The sequence below is a fragment of the Homalodisca vitripennis genome, chromosome 6, assembly GCF_021130785.1.
Source record: "Homalodisca vitripennis isolate AUS2020 chromosome 6, UT_GWSS_2.1, whole genome shotgun sequence".
NCBI lineage: Eukaryota > Metazoa > Arthropoda > Insecta > Hemiptera > Cicadellidae > Homalodisca > Homalodisca vitripennis.
Genome location: NC_060212.1, coordinates 132,013,173 through 132,033,979, shown reverse-complemented (window position 1 = coordinate 132,033,979; position 20,807 = coordinate 132,013,173). Strand labels below are relative to the sequence as shown.

Below are 20,807 nucleotides of genomic sequence, written 5' to 3'. Positions count from 1 at the left end.
ATCAACATTAACCTTCTCATCATAGAGGATAGATACTGTCATCCAGGCCTGGGTAGAGTGGAAAGACATCAAGACCTAGACTGTCATAGTATATCTTGGTTTGAAGGTTGACATCATCCTGAGACTGTTCACGTTTTTGGAGCAGATATTAGGTGAAAGGCGGAAATCACCGCTTCTTTGAACTGTCTAATTAAGATTGTTAGCAGATTTGTGACAATCAAATAGCAGTTGCTCATGTCCGTCACACATCTTATTTTTCTTGTTTTTGACATATGGGTGGATATGTTGCTGCAAGAACACTACACACATAAGATTACAGTGATGTTAAGGAAGGTTGCCCTCCAGATAGTGAATGCTTACTAGATAGGATCAGAACCACTAGCCAGTATCATGATTAAGGAGGCTAATTCCCATTGATCAACTCATTTCTGAGTTAAGAAAATGAGTTTACGAAGGACTCATCTATCCAGAAGCCCAAATACGAACCAAGGAGGACCAGTAAGAAGTATGGCAGTGAGATACTATTAAGCCTTCACTAGACAGCCAAATTCTTGTTGGACTCTATTATCCAGAAATAGTTTCTGATCAGCAGGTTTGGTTTAGTGTCTCTGCATACATAGGAAGGTAACAATATAGAGTTTGCGGTGTTCATATTGTCCATCCCCATGAAACAAATCATGCACAGTCCTCTGAGTATGTAGCAAACACCCTCTTGATGTAACCTAAAAAACAGTCCTGAGAGAAAATGGTATATGGAACTGTTATAGAATACCTCAGACTGTGTAATATCAAACTGTGCCTAACAAACTTTATGTGGTCCCTTCCACAAAGAAACTAGCTGTGTTTTTCTTAAGGGGCTAAGATGAAAAACATTTGCTTTGGGACATCTGTTCTTCATCATGTGGTAACTTATAAATAATGAAGTAGAATAGACAAATTTTGTTTTGTATGTACTTAATTCTGAATTGCATGTACTGATAAAGCAGCTAACAAGTTCCCAGTCTCAGATCTACAAATGCGTCAGGTAAAACATGTTAGTAACAAACCTTTATACTCAGGAGCTTGTAGAGGGATGAACAACTTTAGATCATGTTAATATTTTATCTATTATTTCAGAGGGTTCAGCAAAGAGTTTGATCCTTGCATAGATCAACTGGTCTCCGCTACACTATACATTTACAAGCAGAGTTTGGCGAATCTCCTGCCTACCCCTGCCAAGTCCCATTATTTGTTCAACCTCAGGGATTTTTCACGTGTAATTCAGGTATTCTAGAAATTTTTGTATTTGATTGAGTTTATATGTTTCATGTATTTAATATAACAGTTTTTATCAAGAAGACTCATTTCAGTAAAAACTAAATTGATAAAAATATCAGTATTTATGTGTTATTGATATACAGACCAAAGAAACAGGGTCAAAGATATGTACATGGTCAGTGATTTGATGGGTGCTGGTGAATTAAATAAACTAAGAAAACTGATCCAAAGGGGAGGAACTTCAGAGAAGTCTTCTAGAAGCTTCAAGTGTATAGAAATCCTACAGAGTTAATATTTTAACCAAATTGGAAAGCAGGAATGGAACAATTCACCATCTGCTTGAGGCCTACTTCCTCGAGCAAGAAAACTTTGTCAATAATAGGTGTCTCAATCATTCGTTGGTTGCATCAACCTTTTCTAACTGTTCATCTTCTTGCAGGGTGTTCTGCTGTCAGTTCCAGAAGCTATGGAAGACTTGGTAGCAATGAAGAGACTGTGGGTGCACGAGGTGTTAAGGGTCTACTATGACAGGCTGGTGGATGACACGGATCGTGACTGGATATTCAATACATTGCATGTAGTTGTTCAGAAATATCTTGAAGAAGATTTAAACCAAATGTTTGCCCACCTTGTAAAGGATAAGCCAGTTGGCAGCCGTGTAAGATACATTGATTGATTGTTTGCTGTAGCTCTGGCATTTTTTTATATGACTTTTGTATGATTGCTGTATCAAAAGCGTTCATTGATAGTTAAGGAACTTTCATTGTCAGAAATTCCTTTTATCCAATGAACTATGGACATATCATTAATATATTAAATGATAAATTTTAGTCTGTATGATTGGTAATAACCTGGGCGGACAACCAAGTGCAGATATTTTGTTCAAACTGTAATTATTTGTAAAACATTAACTTACTTTGTTGTTTCAAATAAAATATTAACACAAATACAATATGTAAAGAATAAAACAGAAGTTGTAGCAGGATTATTAGTAATAAACTTAAGTTAATCCTAATGTAATTATTTTGATACCAAGATCATAAATACATGCAGAAAGAAGTGCCAATTAAAGTGGAAAGTGTTAAAAATCATTAGTCTTACTAATGACACTTTCTAATAATTAACGGTCAGACAGTAATCTTGTAAAATACAAATATCGAGATACTGTGGTGCAACGGTAGATTGATAGGTGTAGTCTACTATGGGAGATGACTGTTGGAGATGGTGGGGCTCCCAAAGTATTAAGATCTTTTGCTGGTCTAGACTTAAAGGCATGTCACCCTCTTCCTGCTTTGACTGAGAGGCTGATACGGAGCTGTCTTTCCCTTTTACCAAGGAAATATGACTGAAATTAAAGCTCAAAACCCTTCCTCGTGGATATCCTACCCCTATCCTTGCCTATCCAGAATATCCTGCCACTCTGGAAGCAGTGCAAAGATCCTTTTAGAACTAAGTGCAATTTAGCAGCTTCTTGTTCTAAGAGAACAAAAAAAACAAAAGGAATACAATAAATAATAAAGGTGTCTTATTTTACCAGGTGAAGTTAGGGCTAAGAAGCTAAATCATAGTTTGACATTGTACAACTAAAACAAGCCATAGATGAGATTAATTACATTGCAACTGCGCAAGCATTCAACCGTTCGTATTGTCCTGCGTTCTATTGTCACATCATTGTCTGAGTGTGCATTAATATGATGCACTCCTTAGTATAACCTTGAATAGTTTCAGATTATAGAACTAATTCATGCACAATAGAAAAGGTATTGAAGTACAGTTTTAGTAAGCTTCAATGTCATTTTTTGTTTTAGTGCGAGTATTGCCCTCTAATGCAAAAGTGGTTTCTTATACATGACCCTATTATCACAATTTTCCGTATTCCAGGTTGGAGAAACAGAGTTGCGTCGTCTCCTCTACTGTGACTTTGCTAACCCCAAAGCTGACACCAGAAACTATATTGAAGTAACTGATTTGGATGCCCTACGCGTCATTGTGGAAGGTTACTTAAACGAATACAACAACATGAGCAAAAAGCCAATGAATTTGGTTCTGTTCAGGTTAGTGGTTTCAACAGGAGTTCGACATGGATATGGGAGAACTCTAAATATTGTCACAAAATCTGCTGACAGGGCTTTGTAGTTTTCCCTTTACTAAATGAGTGTTGTGAAATTAAGTGCAGTCAGTTGGTTAGGAGGTTGTGCTCTGTTATAGTAACTATACCACTTTCTCCTCAAATGTTTTTACTGTTACTTTATCAGTTTCATTGTCATCGCAGTGATGTTTTTTTAGTGTTCCTCCTTGTAAATAGTCCTTCCAGCTCAGCCAGAAGAAGTATGTAGATTTTAAATATTATTAATTTATTCTCATGGGATTTACATGTAGGCCTACTCAGTATTTCACAAACCATTTGAGGTACAAATAACAATTATTAGGAAATGTTACATACATTCCAAAACATTTTTAATTGTTTTCTTTAGACTCCCATTGCCATAATTGAATAGAAATTTTTTATGACAAATTTCTCCTCAAATTAATAATTCTCCTTAAATATAAGATACTTTATTTATATCTTACTGTATATCCATGTTAGTACTAGACATATCATTGCAAGTCTGACTGGTTTCCCAAACATCCTGGTTTTAAATACAAATTCTTTTCAAACAACCATACAAAAACTGGTTTTATATTTTATTTATGATTCCACAAGGAACGTATATTGATAATATTTCGAAATCATAAAATATTCTAATTTTATTTAATTAAGAAAAAACTGGGTCGTTGCATTAAGAAAATTTATTCAAACTCTAGACCTTTTGCTTTTTAGTCTTGGAAAAACTGTTCATTATAATATTTTTAATCTAGAGGAAATTTCATGTAGAAAACGTTCTATTATAGGTACTAATAATATAGCTATTACAATTTATACATTTTGACAAGAAACAGTTTTTGACCACAGCGAGTAAACAACGCAACCAATAATTAACTTAAGCACATTGATTTGTTGTTCTTGTTGTTACGCACAGTTTTGTCCATTTAATCATTGCTGTATCTCTTAAAAGTTTCCAAGATCCTTTCAATATGCATACAATTTGGAACACCCAGTATATATTTTAGTTTATAGACAAATTTTATTTGCTTAAGTATGTACATGTGGCTATATGTTCACAAATAACCTACCACTAACTGTAAATTTTATATTGCTTCTAATGTTTTTCAGCAAGAATGCAGTATTTTTATTGAGAACACTACATTTACACATACAGTACTTGTAAATTCTGAAAATTTTTCAAGAAAATGTAAAAGTTTAAAGGTATTATTATAAACCTTGTAATAAAATACATTTTCCAGGTTTGCAATAGAACACCTGTCCAGAATTTGCCGTATTCTGAAACAGCCTCGCAGCCATGCCTTACTGGTCGGGGTGGGAGGCAGCGGCAGACAATCTCTCACACGATTGGCTGCACACATCTGCGAGTATGATATCGTCCAAGTAAGTGTAACGAGTGAAGGCTTTATATACAGTTATATAGTTTAGTGAATAGTGGAGATACAATCATTGTTGTTTTCATAGGTGGAGATCAGTAAACTGTACGGCATGTACGAGTGGCACGAAGACCTGAAAACACACTTTACTACGAGCTTGTGCCAGTGATCAACACGTTGTGTTTCTTTTCACTGATACTCAGGTAAATGTTTTTGGTTTTGCACAGATTGTATGTGTACCTATTTTCTTTGTGCTTTAATTTTATTTACAAAATACATCCTTAAAAGCTAGATTTCTCCTATAGGCCAATGGCGAAGGATTGTAACTATCCAGTTAAGAATAAAATTTCAGATAGTAATTTAATAACAACGTTTTTCATATAGTTGTAAAATTACGCACTCAAAGCCAGTACACTTGTCACTATTGTAAATAAAATTTGATCAATTGGATCACAAGGTTCTGTGTTATGAATTTTCAAAGTTGCAGTTTGGTTGAAAAGCATCAAACACTGGTACCTGTGTTCCTTGTTACCAACATAAAAACTGGAAGTTATTGTTTTAAAATTATTTGCTTTGTATGTCCAAACGCAGAAATAAACAATCTAAGTTTTAAGGTAATTCCTGTTATTGTAGCTCTACTGGTTAAATTAATCACTACATTTAGAACACACAACCAATACTTAAAACCTTTATTTTCGTGAGACCTTTCGATAGCAAGGCTATCTTTGTCAGACACATCACAAAAGTAAATACAAAGTACAAAAGACTCTTTGTATTTACTTTTTTGATGTGTCTGGTGAAGATAGCCTTGCTATCGAAAGGTCTCACGAAAATAAAGGTTTTAAGTATTGGTTGGTGTGTTCTAATGTTCTAAATGTAGTGATTACGTTAATAATAACCAATACAAGCTCCAACATCTCTACTGGTCAGTTTATGGTTAATTTTCAAACTCTAGTATCTAAACCTTTTGATCCAATAGTTTTTGATCCAACTGTATGACCTAAAAACATGGTTTTGAGAAATAGTTTTGTTATTCATAGTGACCTAGATGAGCAATATTTAGCTTTAATAACTTAGTAAACAATCCATTTTACATTACACTGGCTACAGCTGTGAGTGTTTGCCTCGAGATCGTTAAAACAATAACTAACATTAACTGGCTACAATAAGAGAAAAAGTAATGTTTTACACAACTATGCCAACCAGAATTAATTGTAAAATATATGATATATGTAACAAAAAGAGCTCACAATCTGTTCAGTAGTGCTGACAACAGTTCAATTACAAAATTTTACAGGAAGACTGTCTTCTCACAACACGATTGTGGTAAACCCATTTCTAGTGATTAACACATAAAATAATTTCTAGCATGCAAACAGGTTAGCAATTAAACCAGTGTGATATAAAAAACAACATGTTTTGTTGTGCTGTATGCATACAAGTAAATTATCTTGCACAGCAAAGTTTGCTATCACGCAGTGAACATTATCAATGAATTCCAGCTGTGTATCATGATAGTAAAATTAATCAGTAATTGATTATTTACTTATTTATTTTTCAATTTTACATGACAGCTACAGGACATGATATAGCACAAACAAAGTACAAAACCTTCAATTATTCCCAAAACAGCCATCCTAACTAAAATTAATGTACTCTTAATATGAACTTTACATAACAAACTAAACTAAACTAAACTGCTGGCAGTTACACAAATTAATATTTAAATTTCTTTACACACAACATAAATAAATGAACTCTATACAATTTAAATAAAAATAACAACTTGATACATTGTACACATACACTTCTACAATGAACAATAAATTATAATCAAAATAAAAGGTTGCTGCATATCTTTAAAATATTTTCCAAATTATCATTAAAAAATATAAAAGTTTAATTGGTTTAAATTAAGAAACCGTAGAGTCTTGTACAAAGGAAAATTATAATGAGAAACTGTTCTACATCTAGGTAAAGCAAATAAATTAAATTCTCTAAATATATGATGTGGTACATGCAAAACCTATGTGACTTAACAAATACGCGAACTATCAACTGAATTATTAAGTAACTTACATAAAAAACTTATTAAGGCTAGTTCCCTTCTTATGGACAATTTTTTTAATCTCAAAACATTTCCCTTAAATTAGAAGTGGGCATGTCGTAAAGGACATACATAATTATGTTGTTTGTAAAATAAAAATTTAAGAAATTTGTTTTGTATTATCTCTAAATTGCTACACTCTAACACATTTATTGAATTCCAGATAACAGAACAATACTCTAATTTACTTCTTATCATAGTTTTATGCAAAGTCATAATTGTCTCAGTATTGTGAAAATTCTCTTGAATTTCTCTTGACAAAGCCCAGAAGTTTGTATGCAATCGACACCAGCATGTGGACATGATCATTAAAACAGAATGAAGAACTAAAAATTACACCTAAATCTTTAATTTTAGAAACATTTTTTAAAGCTTTATTATTTATGAAGTAAATGTTTAAAATCAGGAATCCTCCTCCGTGTGAGTATGACATGGCAAAACACTTGTTTACATTCAATTCCAACTTATTAGTCGAACACCAAACATACAACTGGTCTAAAGAATTTTGTAATAAGTTAACATAAAAATCATCTTTTATAGGCCTGTATAATTAAGATCATCAGCGAATAATAGACATTTACAGTCAGAAAAGCAACAGAGGAGATCGTTAATGAATATTAAAAACAAGAGAGGTTCTAAATTGCTCGCCCTGAGGAACACCCGAGGAGCTTGTATAAACACAAGAAGATTTGTTTAACATTGACACAAACTGAGTTCGGTTTTGTAAATATGGACACCATAAATATACAAAAATCAAATGAAAATCCCAAGAGAAATAATTTGCGCAGCAAAATATCATGATTTTATCCTGTCAAATGCTTTTGAAAAATCAGTATATATTTACATCTAGTCTACCGCCACTATCAAGTTCAGCTGATATATTCAAAGAAAAGCTCCATTAAGTTTGTTGCTGAAGAGCGTTTGGGTAAGAAACCCATGTTGTTCTGAGGAAATCCTAGACTTGATTGCACTAAACATCCGCTTATACAAAAGAAGCTCATAAACATTTGCAAATGAATTTATCAATGAAATAGGACGATAATGCTCAATTTTATTTTTTTCTCCAGATTTGAAAATAGGAGTAACTTGGCCTCCTTCCATTTGTCCGGAAACACACATGACGAAAGTGAAAGATTAAAAATTAAAACACAGTGGTTTTGCTAATATCTCCCCACAACCTTTTTAGAATATACGCTGGAATTCATCTGGGCCCGAAGACCTTTTTGATTTCAGCTCTCTTATGGTACTCACTACATCACTAGAATTAAACTGGGTATAAAAAAATTGTCTAAGGATTGACTACTAATGAACGGTCCAGATTGTAACAGGAGGGTTGAGGGTCATAAACAGATGAAAAGTAACTTGCAAAAGCATCAGGTATATTATCTCCAGTATATGTATCATCAAAACAAGACATATTATTAAATTCACTCACACTAAAATGGTCATTATTTCGTTTTGATTTGATAAAAGACCAGAAATTATTAGGATTTAATTTTATGTTATTCTCTACCGAAGAAATGTAATCTCTATGTGCTACTTGTATTTTATCCTTAACAGTCTTTCTTAAAGACTTAAATAATTCATTATGATGATGAGAGTACTTCCTTTTTTTAGCACATTTGTTTTTTAATTTTAAATCCATAATTATTTCACGAGTAAAACCATACTGGATATTTATTTGGAACTCTCACCTTCTTTCGTAGAACACACTGACTGATACAAGAGAACAATACACTATAGAAATAATCTAAACATTCATTTAACAGAGGTAAGACTGTACATAAGTCCCCAATCATAGTCTCTAAGTTTACAGTACAGCTCGAAAAAAAATTTGCATGTTTAAAGGAGTAATACTGCTTGGATGAAATATCAGGACAAGGTTTGTTCTCTATGGGTTTATCTATGCAAAATATAATTAAAGCTGGGTGGAAATCGTCAACTGGCAATAACGGCTAAAGCTCCGTTCAACAATGGTATTATTGTAATTACTTAACACCAAATCTAAAGTTAAATCATTACAGTTTAAAATGTTATTGTATGAAGAAAGGTTATGTTCACACATTATATTGTTAATAATGTTAGCTGAAGATTTAGCAACAGAAAAAATCAAAGGCAGTGCCATTAATTGTCGGAATGTTAAAATCTCCAAGTATTATAAAATATATATGTTATAAACACTGTTACACAATTTGTGCATTGCCTGAATATTCAAAGTTTAATATAAAAATACTAATATATTTGACAGATCAAAGAGGAGGCTTTTGTGGAAGACATAAGCAACATGCTTAACTCAGGAGAGGTGCCAAACCTGTTTGGTACTGATGAGAAGGCTGACATTTGTGAGAAGATGAGGGTTATTGATCGCCAGAAAGATAAATCTCAACAGGTAGGCTATGGTGGTAACTGTAACAGTTGTAACCTCAGAAGGTTTCATACTTAAGGCTGTAACTTGTAGTTAAAAATGACCAAAACACATTTTCATTACAATTGAGATGTGCACTCAGGTGATATTTAAAAAATAAAGTAACCCTCTAACTCTCAATTTTCTTTTCTTGTCAATTGATATTTTACATAGGATCAAGTAATTACTACAGTTTGAAATAACCAAAAGTTTTATTTTCTAGAACAATGACAAACTGAATTGCATTCCATTGTTTAGTCAAACTAACAGTTCCTACATTTTAACTTACACAAAAATACTAAAAATCATTAAACAGATAAGAATAAAGCTAACATTAATTCTTCAATCAAATGGGATTTCTATTGAAAAAATTATAACAGCTCAGAATAGCAGAATAAACTAATAGCCCATCCATCAATTATATCATAAGTTTTTACCAATTTTCAGTTCCTCTCCCAGTTCATATCATCCTTTCAGTATTTAAACATGATACCATCTTAGAAAGATTGTTTTATGGGTATAATTTTATTTACTGTGGTCAAATTTGTGGAAAATCAACTTTTAAATTTTGTTAAACTGAAATTAAATCTAACCCATTCACGCTGAAATACAATTTAACTTGTATAATATAATTTTAGATAATGTTTTATTTCAATTCTTTTTTTTTTCAAAACATATTAAAAGCGTTAAAACGCAATAATACAATATGTTTATTAGATGGCAGATGATCGTTAGTCCCCAATTTACCTATCGCTAAAATGTGTTGTTGTTGTTGTACTTTGTGTGTATAAATGTGTAGATGTATAACCAAATTAATACATTATCATGCTTTTGTCAATAATATTTTGATTTCAATTGGTATTTGTCAAGATTCTTCAGACAAAATTGTTTTGTTTTTTATAAAGTATTGCTAAGCATTAAAATTGCTGAGCACTACACACACAGTAGCTTAAGGTAAGATTATCGTTGTACACATTTTTCTTCAATATATGCATATATCCCCAGTTAAATCAACAACAAACATCTTAAAATATTGCTTTGTAAAGATTTTGCTTTTTGTACAGTACTTTTGTGATGTTTGTCAAAAACACTGTTAAAGGTCACAGACTTTGTGCCTGAAAGGTCATTGAAAGTCAACAAAAGTCACTGATTCAAGTATAACTCAGCAGTAGACACCCTTTGTTATACCTGGGCTGTCCTCTGACTGTTTTGACTGGAAAGGCTGAAACAGAGCTGGCCTTCTCTTCTTCCAAAGTGACATGGCTGAGAGATATAGTGCCTTCCTGTACCCTTACTTATGGGATCCCGACAGGAGGCAGCCCAAACCCACAACCGTCCTGAATATCCTGTCATTCCGGAAACAAGCAGAAAAGAATTGTCCTAAAAGAAAAAAAAAATTGTCAAATCAAAAAATTTATAACAAAGACAATTCTCTTTAGTTCACTTATTTTAAATACACTTTTTAAAATTTTCTTATATTTGAGTTACATTTTTCAATTACTACTGAAGAAAATTGTTGAAAATCAGTACTTAAAATTCATGACATTTGAGTTCTTTCCTATTCTCCTTTACATGTTCATACCAAAAGTTTTTATTTAGTAACAATGACTTCATTGCTGTTTTCATATGACTTAATTTATGGAAACTCTGTGAGTAGTTTAGGGTTAATTGTAAGACAGGGTCTTATGGCCCTAAATTCGCCCTTTTGTATGTATATATGATACAAATAAAGTCGTTTGAATCATGAGTATGTTTTTATGCAGAGTTCAGTTGATTTCAGATTTAGTTCTGTTAGACTGGTACACATATATGTGGATCACTACTCGTACTAAAGCTAGTGGCAGAGATCCATGTATTCTCACAACATTGTTTACCATAACCAACATTTTGCAGCTTTTGGGTTCATTATAAAAAGGCCATGTTTGCAACTACTTGAATTTCGGTGTGGACATACTAGCAAACTATCTAGTTTTTTATTAAAAGGTTATCCCTGTATATAATTTAAAATGTTTGTTTGTAAACAAATTTTCTGAAATAATTCCCATAATTTGACTTGGGTGATTTGTAAAATAACTAAATTGTGATTTAATCAACAATGTTTTTTTTCCTTTTTTTACATATTACAGATAAAACAGTGCCATAATATATATATTTATGTTTTGGTTTATTACAACAGACAGATGGAAGCCCTGTAGCTCTCTTCAACTTGTTTGTACAAATCGTGAAGGACCAGCTGCACGTGGTTCTTGCATTCAGCCCTATCGGTGATGGGTTCAGGAACAGAATCCGGAAGTTCCCTGCTTTGGTCAATTGCTGCACCATAAATTGGTTCCAGGTAAGTTTACTTTCCTACCAACAGATTCTTGAGTTGATCCATTAGTATAGACATATGGGACTGTGCTGTTTCGTTTGTACCTGTATGCTACCTATTTCTAGACATACAAGGGTCACTCTGAAAGTTTTGAGATACTGGCAGACCGTGCATAGAGCAATAATCTTATCATTCTTATCTGATTTTCTGAGCACCTATCAGTACCGGACAGCAAATATAATTTCATCAGTGTACTTGTGTCATCTGTTTGAAAAGATTAATGTTATGAAGTCATAGAGTTATCGAGAGTGTATTTTTGGGCTATGGGAGTGCGTCGAACATCCCAAAGTTGCCTTTGGTATTGAAGCACCATCCTGTGGTACTGTTTTTAGGTGGTATTCAGAATTTTAAAGGTAATTCATTTCAAAACGACAAACGTTTGGGCAGGTCGAATTCTGCCGTCACTCAAGAAAATATTGATCGGGTGTGCACTATCATATAAGAGGACACACACTGCATTTATTTCATAATTTAAGGTTCCTTTGGAACTGGATCGACAGTTATATGAATAATTTTCCATGACTTTTTAAAAGTAAAAAGTGGTTTTTCTCGATTGGTATCTCACGGTTCATAGGTGAGCAAAAATTCAAGTGTGTGAGAATCAAACAGCAGACCCTCCAGTTTCTAGAGATATACATGGTTTTGTAATGATACCATAATCATATCAACAATGAAAATTTTGTTGAGCATTAAAACCGTTAAAAGCTTATCTACATTATTTCTTGGCCAATTTTTATGTGTTTATGGTGTCAAAATGTTTGTAAATAGATGGGACAACTTTTATTATTGTTTAACACAGTTCAGAATATTTTTAGTTTTTATGCTTTTAAGCTTTAAAAACTTCAACCTTCTGCCATCTTTTTTACACCTTATTTAAAGTTCTACTTCTATCAACTGAACAGTTAAACATTATTAACTTTGTTTAGTCTCTTGTAGACAATTCACTATTATGTTTTGGCCATAATGGCATGAAAGGTGTGTATGTTCTTAGGCATGGCCGCCAGACGCACTGCTGGCTGTGGCAACCAAGTTCCTTGGGGAAATTGATCTGCCAGAGAATGAACGAACAGCTTGCATCGAGATGTGCCAAGAGTTCCACACTTCCACCCACAACATGGCAGTAGAGTACTTCCTGAGGCTACAGAGGCACACGTATGTCACACCCACATCATACTTGGAGCTGATCAACACTTTCAAAGATTTGCTTTCCAAGAAACGAGAGTAAGTGAACAAAACAAATATTACATTTTAGTGTTATAATGTATTATATATTAATAATAAAATAAATATTTTGGGCTTTTTATTTTGGAGATTCATAATGTACAGACCTTTTTCCTATGGTACTATGCTGTTAGTAATAGAAAGTTTTTGAACTTTGACCCAAATATTTTTTGTAATACATATATTAAATTTTTAACAACAAAGCAATATGTTATTATTTAAAATCAATAAAAATACTTTTAGTTATGACAAAACTTATTTCTGTACATACTAGACATTTTACACAATAAACACTTAATCAAAGTCTCAAAAGCTTTCTTAAGAAATTTTAACTGGTAGACCAAAGATTCGTTATAAGTTAAAATTTATGATTTATTAGTTTTAAAATAACTAAAAAAATGTATTTCTTCATAATCAGACAACTCATATTGTCTCTATCTTACTTTAATATTTTTTTATACAAAAACATTCAATCTCTTTATAATTTTTGAAATAAAAATTTCAGATTTTGCCAATTGTGTTAAATATCTTATGAGCTAAAGATACCAAAACTTAAGTTAACAATTATTTTTCTATTTATTTTTTTATAAGTCGTTTTTGAGTTATGTTCATGAAAATTTTAGTACTTTATTGGTTGTCAAAGCTGTTCTTCTTTCGTGTTTTGTGTGAAGCGACTGTAAGTCTAATACAGATGACTGAGTAAGGTCGATACAAATTTCTAAAAAATTATTTTTTGCATGTAGTACTTAAAGTAGTAATTTATCTTTACCATCAAGTTTGAGGCTAGTTGGAATGAACATTCTGGCTCTCCTTATTATATATTTTGAAATATGTTATATTTACTTCGTTAACAATGGATGTTTTAGTTGTTGGTTCAAAGCAACTCCGTTTACTGGCAAACATAAAATGACACCAAGATCTGAATTTGTTTCTAACAACAATAACAATTTTGCACTAAATTTACAACCCAATTTATTATGCAACATTTGATTTGGTACTTATTAATGAAAGTTATGATTCCTATGATTGATTTTAAACACTGATGTGTTGCATACCATTACATGTAATATAATGGTTTGTTACGAGGGTCGTCCACAAAGTAACCTCCGTTTTGAAATAAAAAATAAACTAGTTGAGATATAAAAATTTGATTATATAAATGTTAAAACTACAGCTTTTCTCTACTTTTCTACATATTCACCATACAAATTCAAGCACTTATCATATCTTTTAACAGTTTTTGAAATTCCGTCTTTAAAAAAATCTGCCGCCTGAGAACGTAGCCAACCTGTCACAGCGTTTTGAAGCTCTTCATCACTTGTAAACCTCTGAGATGCAAGCCACCGCTTCATGTACAGGAAAAGATGGAAATCACTGGGAGTCAAGTCCGGGCTGTAGGGGGTGGTCAAAAACGTCCCATTTGAACTTTTCCAAAAGTTCTGTTGTTCTTTGAGCTGTATGAGGGCGGGCGTTGTCATGGACAAACACAACACCAGACGTCAGAAGACCACAACGCTTGTTTTGAATCGCTCGCCGTAGCCGTTTTAAGGTTTCACAGTAAGCTGCAGCTGTAATGGTCGTACCACGCTCCGTAAATTCAACGAGCAAGATTCCCTTAGCATCCCAAAAAACTGTAGCCATCAATTTTCTCGCTAAAAAAGATTGGTGAGCTTTCTTTGGCTTGCTTGGCGAAGCGGTATGAGACCCCATTGCATTGACTGTTGTTTTGTTTCGGCATTCACATAGGCTACCCAAGTCTCATCTCCTGTAACGATCCTGTTCAAAAATGTTTCTCCTTCAACGTCATACCGAGTAAGAAAGTCTATGGCAGAACTCATTCTTTTCATTTTGTGATCATCGGTGAGCACTTTTGGAATCCAACGAGCACAAAACTTGTGATAGCCTAGTTTTTTCTGTCACTATCTCATGCACAAGACTTCAAGAAATTTCAGGAAAATTATCTGAAAGTTCCGAGATTGTGAAGCTACGGTTCTCGTGAATTTTCTCATCCACTTTGTTCATCAAGTCATCACTGACGAGAGATGGCCTACCACTCCCGGTCTTCATCGTGAACGTTCGTTCTTCCATTTTTTTAAAAATGAACCAATTGACGGACTACACCTTCGCTCATAATGTTTGGGCCATACACCGCACTCAATTCACGATGAATTTCAGCTGCTGTGTAACTTTTCGACCACAGAAATCTTATTACACCACGCACTTCACACTTAGCGGGATTTTTTATCAGGGCGCTCATGTTTTTACGTTGTAACAAAAGAACGCGCGATCGCACGATCCTCTCCCTTGCACAGCTACAAGCGTACTGAACGGCTGCGCACGCGGATGTGAGAATGGCGGGCTACCCCCACTACTTATCGCGCCACGTCCAAACGGCGGTTACTTTATGGACGACCCTAGTATTAATCATAGAGAATGGGAAAACAGATCAGGTCATGACTTTGTACCTTATGAAAGTTATTATCTTCTTGTGCTTTTTTTCCTTTTGCAGCATTTTTATTTTCAACTAAAAATATGAACAAAACCGCCTTTGTGTGCAGGGAGTTGATGACAGGAAAGCGCAGATACGAGGTGGGGGTGGAGAAGTTGGTGTATGCAGCAGGTGAGGTCAGTGTGATGCAGGATGAGCTGATACAGCTACAGCCAGCACTTCAGCAGGCAGCAGCAGATGTCAAGGAGATAATGACCAAGGTGGAGTCAGAATCAGAGGATGTGGCCAAGGTAAAGCAAAGCTCAAACTGTCAGTATCATTGTGTGTAGAAAGTTTATGACAGGGAAGCACAGATACGAGTTAGGGGTAGGAAGGCTGGTGTTGCAGCACATGAGGTCGGTGTGATGCAGGATGAGCTGGACAAGGTAGGAAGAAGCTCAGTGTTAGTGTGCATAGAGTTGATGACAGGGTAGCACTGTATGAGGTAGGGGTTGGGGAAGCAGTTGTATGTAGCAGGTTAGGTTAATGTCATGAAACAAGAGTCGGCCAAGTTAGGAAGAAGCTCAGACTGTCATCATCATTGTGTGCAGGGAGTTGTTTATGACAGGGAAACCAGGCACAAGGTAGGGGTAGAAAGGCTGGTGTTGCAGCACATGAGGTCAGTGTGATGCAGGATGAGCTGGACAAGGTAGGAAGAAACTCAGTGTTAGTGTGCATAGAGTTGATGACAGGGTAGCACTGTATGAGGTAGGGGTTGGGGAAGCAGTTGTATGTAGCAGGTTAGGTTAATGTCATGAAACAAGAGTCGGCCAAGTTAGGTAGAAGTTCAGACTGTCATCATCATTGTGTGCAGGGAGTTGTTGATGACAGGGAAACCAGGCACAAGGTAGGGGTAGAAAAGCTGGTGTTGCAGCACATGAGGTCGGTGTGATGCAGGATGAGCTGGACAAGGTAGGAAGAAGCTCAGTGTTAGTGTACATAGAGTTGATGACAGGGTAGCACTGTATGAGGTAGGGGTTGGGGAAGCAGTTGTATGTAGCAGGTTAGGTTAATGTCATGAAACAAGAGTCGGCCAAGTTAGGTAGAAGCTCAGACTGTCATCATCATTGTGTGCAGGGAGTTGTTGATGACAGGGAAACCAGGCACAAGGTAGGGGTAGAAAAGCTGGTGTTGCAGCACATGAGGTCGGTGTGTGATGCAAGATGAGCTGGACAAGGTAGGAAGAAGCTCAGTGTTAGTGTGCATAGAGTTGATGACAGGGTAGCACTGTATGAGGTAGGGGTTGGGGAAGCAGTTGTATGTAGCAGGTTAGGTTAATGTCATGAAACAAGAGTCGGCCAAGTTAGAAAGAAGCTCAGACTGTTATCATCATTGTGTGCAGGAAGTTGTTGATGACAGGGAAACCAGGCACAAGGTAGGGGTAGAAAAGCTGGTGTTGCAGCACATGAGGTCGGTGTGATGCAGGATGAGCTGGACAAGGTAGGAAGAAGCTCAGTGTTAGTGTACATAGAGTTGATGACAGGGTAGCACTGTATGAGGTAGGGGTTGGGGAAGCAGTTGTATGTAGCAGGTTAGGTTAATGTCATGAAACAAGAGTCGGCCAAGTTAGAAAGAAGCTCAGACTGTCATCATCATTGTGTGCAGGGAGTTGTTGATGACAGGGAAACCAGGCACAAGGTAGGGGTAGAAAAGCTGGTGTTGCAGCACATGAGGTCGGTGTGATGCAGGATGAGCTGGACAAGGTAGGAAGAAGCTCAGTGTTAGTGTGCATAGAGTTGATGACAGGGTAGCACTGTATGAGGTAGGGGTTGGGGAAGCAGTTGTATGTAGCAGGTTAGGTTAATGTCATGAAACAAGAGTCGGCCAAGTTAGAAAGAAGCTCAGACTGTTATCATCATTGTGTGCAGGAAGTTGTTGATGACAGGGAAACCAGGCACAAGGTAGGGGTAGAAAAGCTGGTGTTGCAGCACATGAGGTCGGTGTGATGCAGGATGAGCTGGACAAGGTAGGAAGAAGCTCAGTGTTAGTGTACATAGAGTTGATGACAGGGTAGCACTGTATGAGGTAGGGGTTTGGGAAGCAGTTGTATGTAGCAGGTGAGGTTAATGTGATGAAGGAAGAGTCGGCCAAGTTAGGAAGAAGCTCACACTATCATCATCGTGTACAGGGAGTTGATGACAGGGAAGCACAGGTACGAGGTAGGGGTGGAGAAGCTTTAACAGGTGATATCACCATGATGCCGGACAAGCATGATAAATAAAGGTATAAAATTCAAAATTTCTCAAATTCAAACAAAATTTTTAGTCTAATGAAGATCTTTGACCTAATTTTAAATGGTGACTATAATTTTGTAATAACTTAAACAGTATATTTTATAAAAAATGTATAGGAATAAGACATAAACATGTCTTAATATGTCTTATTCTTATACGTTTTTCATCAAATCTACAGTTTAAGAATAAAGTAATATTTCCTCTTGTAAATGTTTTCACATTTTTAAATCAATTCATTTTGCTATGATAATTTATAACTGAATAGTAAAGGTTTGATTGAGGGCCATCTCTCGCGTAAAATACATTAACCGATTCATTAATGTTGTTTAAATGCTGATTAATAATCAGATGATTGTTGCACTTAACAGCTGAAGTTATCTGTACATTTTTGTCATTTTGTATACTTGTAATGACAATTGTTTTGATGCAGGTCATGTTGTTTTGTTGAATTTATCTTTAAATTTTGTTTTATATGTTTATGTTCTGGTATCAAAGCATATTATTAAATATATAATTTTTTAGTTGTACCATATTTGTTATGTATTATTTCTTAATATAAATTAAATTGTTTACTAAATACAATCATCATAAATAAGCTGTTAAATGTATTAATCAACCAAGATTAAAGTAATGAAAGTTACACTTAATTAATGTTGTAAGTAGTAAAACATTGCATATTTTAATGTAATTAAAAATAAGAGAAAAATATTGTATAAACCAACTGTATGTTTAATAAGTATATGCTCAAAAGTGGTTTTTGGTTACAATACACAAACAGATAACACTAAATTTGGAAAAATATTTGTGATGAATCAAAACAAATTTTGTGGTTAGTGTTCAAAATGATAACAATGAGCTAGTAACTCCAGCTTTTAAATATTAATCAGCTGATTATTAACCCGTTGTGCTTGCCAGACCATTCCGTGTGGCACTTACTTATCTCTCGCTCAACTGAGGTGAAATTACAGGTAGATGTCAATAATTTAACTATACATAACTATTAACTACATTATAAATTACAAATATTGGCCTGCATTTATTTGGGCAAGTAACACCCCGAATTTTTGTAGATAATCTGTCATATACGTTTGGTCCAATGCATTGAATGAAATGTGTTAATCAAGCCAGCCTATGCTGCACTGTTTAAAAAATTGTCTTGTGCTTGGATGTTAATATTACAAAATCAGTGAGGAAATAGTTTATAAAGGCTGTATATAAAAAGTGCATTACTAGCACAAAATTTAAAGTAGACATATCTCAATAACAGTACTTTCAGGTGAACATTATGCAAATTTGAAGAAATGTTTTGTATAAGATTGTAAATGACCGTTTAGGCTGTCACAAGTTTTGTATCTGGTGAGTTTTCTTCGCAAACGAATAAAGAATAAAGTGATCACTCACTATAACCTCTAAGTAGATAAGCAATGATGAAAATTATTCTGTGAAATTGTATAAAAACCTTTTTTATATTTAAGACTGTCTGTAAAACTTTAATAGAATGAAGGCAGAATCAATTATTTATAGAATGTCAAAAACATATACCATTGTAGGACACCTTGCATTGTATCATTGTACTAGTTAAGTAATATATTATATAAAAAATAACAAGCAAAAATTGATAGTAAATTGTCAGCTTTCACAAGTTTTCTATGTGATGTTTCATGATTAAAGAATAAAATACAAATTAGCTTTTAGTGTGCACCTGAGCAACTATGAAACAGCCAGTGTTGTCTTGTGTGTAGGTAGAGGAGGTAGTAAAAGCTGACGAAGCAGTAGCCAACGAACAAGCAGAGGCAGCTAATGCGATTCGGACAGAGTGTGACGCACGTCTGGCCGAAGCCATGCCCATCCTACAGGCTGCACTAGCTGCTCTAGATACTCTCACTCCAGCTGACATCACTGTCGTCAAGTCCATGAAGAGTCCACCCAAGGGAGTCCGCCTTGTCATGGAAGCTGTCTGCATCCTCAAGGTTACTTGATGATACTTCAAAGTTAACCACCTAGAAAATGAGTCTAGGTCTTTTCTAAACACCTTAATACCTTCCTCTTGATCTGATACCAGCAGAGCTGGAATGACTGTGTCAATAACATTTTCAAATTTAAAACTCACAACAAAAAACTATATACGAGGGTCGTCCATAAAGTAAACCGCCGTTTGGGCGTGGCGCGATAAGTAGTGGGGGTAGCGCCGCCACTCTCACATCGGTGTGCGCAGCCGTTCAGTACGCTTCTAGCTGTGCAATGGAGAGCATCGTGCGATCGCGCGTTCATTTGTTACAACGCAAAAACATGAGCGCCGTGATAGAAAATCCCGCCAAGTGTGAAGTTCGTGGTGTAATAAGATTTCTGTGATCGAAAAGTTACACAGCAGCTAAAATTCATCGTGAATTGAGTGCGGTGTATGGCCCAAACACTATGAGTCTGTCAATGGGTTCGTTTTTAAAAAAATGGAAGAACGAACGTTCACAATGAAGACCGGAGTGGTAGGCCATCTCTCGTCAGTGATGACTTGGTGAAAAAAGTGGATGAGAAAATTCGCAAGAACTGTCGCTTCACAATCTCGGAACTTTCGGATCATTTTCCTGAAACCTTTTACTGTGAAACCTTAAAATGGCTACGACGAGCGATTCAAAACAAGCGTCATGGTCTTCTGACATCTGGTGTTTTGTTTGTCCATGACAACCCCCTGTCTTCATACAGCTCAAAGAACAACAGAACTGTTGGAAAAGTTCAAATGGGACGTTTTTGACCCACCCCCCCTACAGCCCGGACCTGGCTCCCAGTGATTTCTATCTTTTCCCGTACATGAAGCGGTGGCTTGCATCTCAGAGGTTTGCGAGTGATGAAGAGCTTCAAAACGCTGTGACAGGTTGGCTACGTTCTCAGGCGGCAGATTTTTTTAAAGACGGAATTTCAAAAACTGTTAAAAGATATGATAAGTGCTTGAATTTGTATGGTGAATATGTAGAAAAGTAGAGAAAAGCTGTAGTTTTAACATTTATATAATAAACTTTTTGTATCTCAACTGGTTTATTTTTTATTTCAAAACGGAGGTTACTTTGTGGACGACCCTCGTATAAACTATTTACAAAGTACTACATGGCGGTGATATAATATCAAAATAATCACAAAACTGGAAGTAGTTTAAAACATTGTTTTATGTTTTTTTGATAATACTCAAATTAATTGGGTCTAAAAGAAACTGGAATGTCTCACAGTAATGTGAGTCAAAAGAATTGAGCAGT

General features: G+C 35.0%; 1 protein-coding gene across 1 annotated transcript in view; it reads left to right on the top strand.

Annotated features, from left to right (window-relative positions):
* Positions 1 to 20,807, top strand: part of LOC124364921 (dynein axonemal heavy chain 7-like) — a 167,109-nt gene that overhangs the window by 87,110 nt on the left and 59,192 nt on the right. Inside the window, 11 exon segments of the mRNA XM_046820729.1 lie at positions 1,117 to 1,264; positions 1,697 to 1,915; positions 3,139 to 3,311; positions 4,603 to 4,744; positions 4,826 to 4,879; positions 4,881 to 4,940; positions 9,093 to 9,233; positions 11,425 to 11,583; positions 12,611 to 12,840; positions 15,399 to 15,579; positions 19,305 to 19,532. Coding sequence (XP_046676685.1) covers positions 1,117 to 1,264; positions 1,697 to 1,915; positions 3,139 to 3,311; positions 4,603 to 4,744; positions 4,826 to 4,879; positions 4,881 to 4,940; positions 9,093 to 9,233; positions 11,425 to 11,583; positions 12,611 to 12,840; positions 15,399 to 15,579; positions 19,305 to 19,532 — 1,735 coding nt within the window.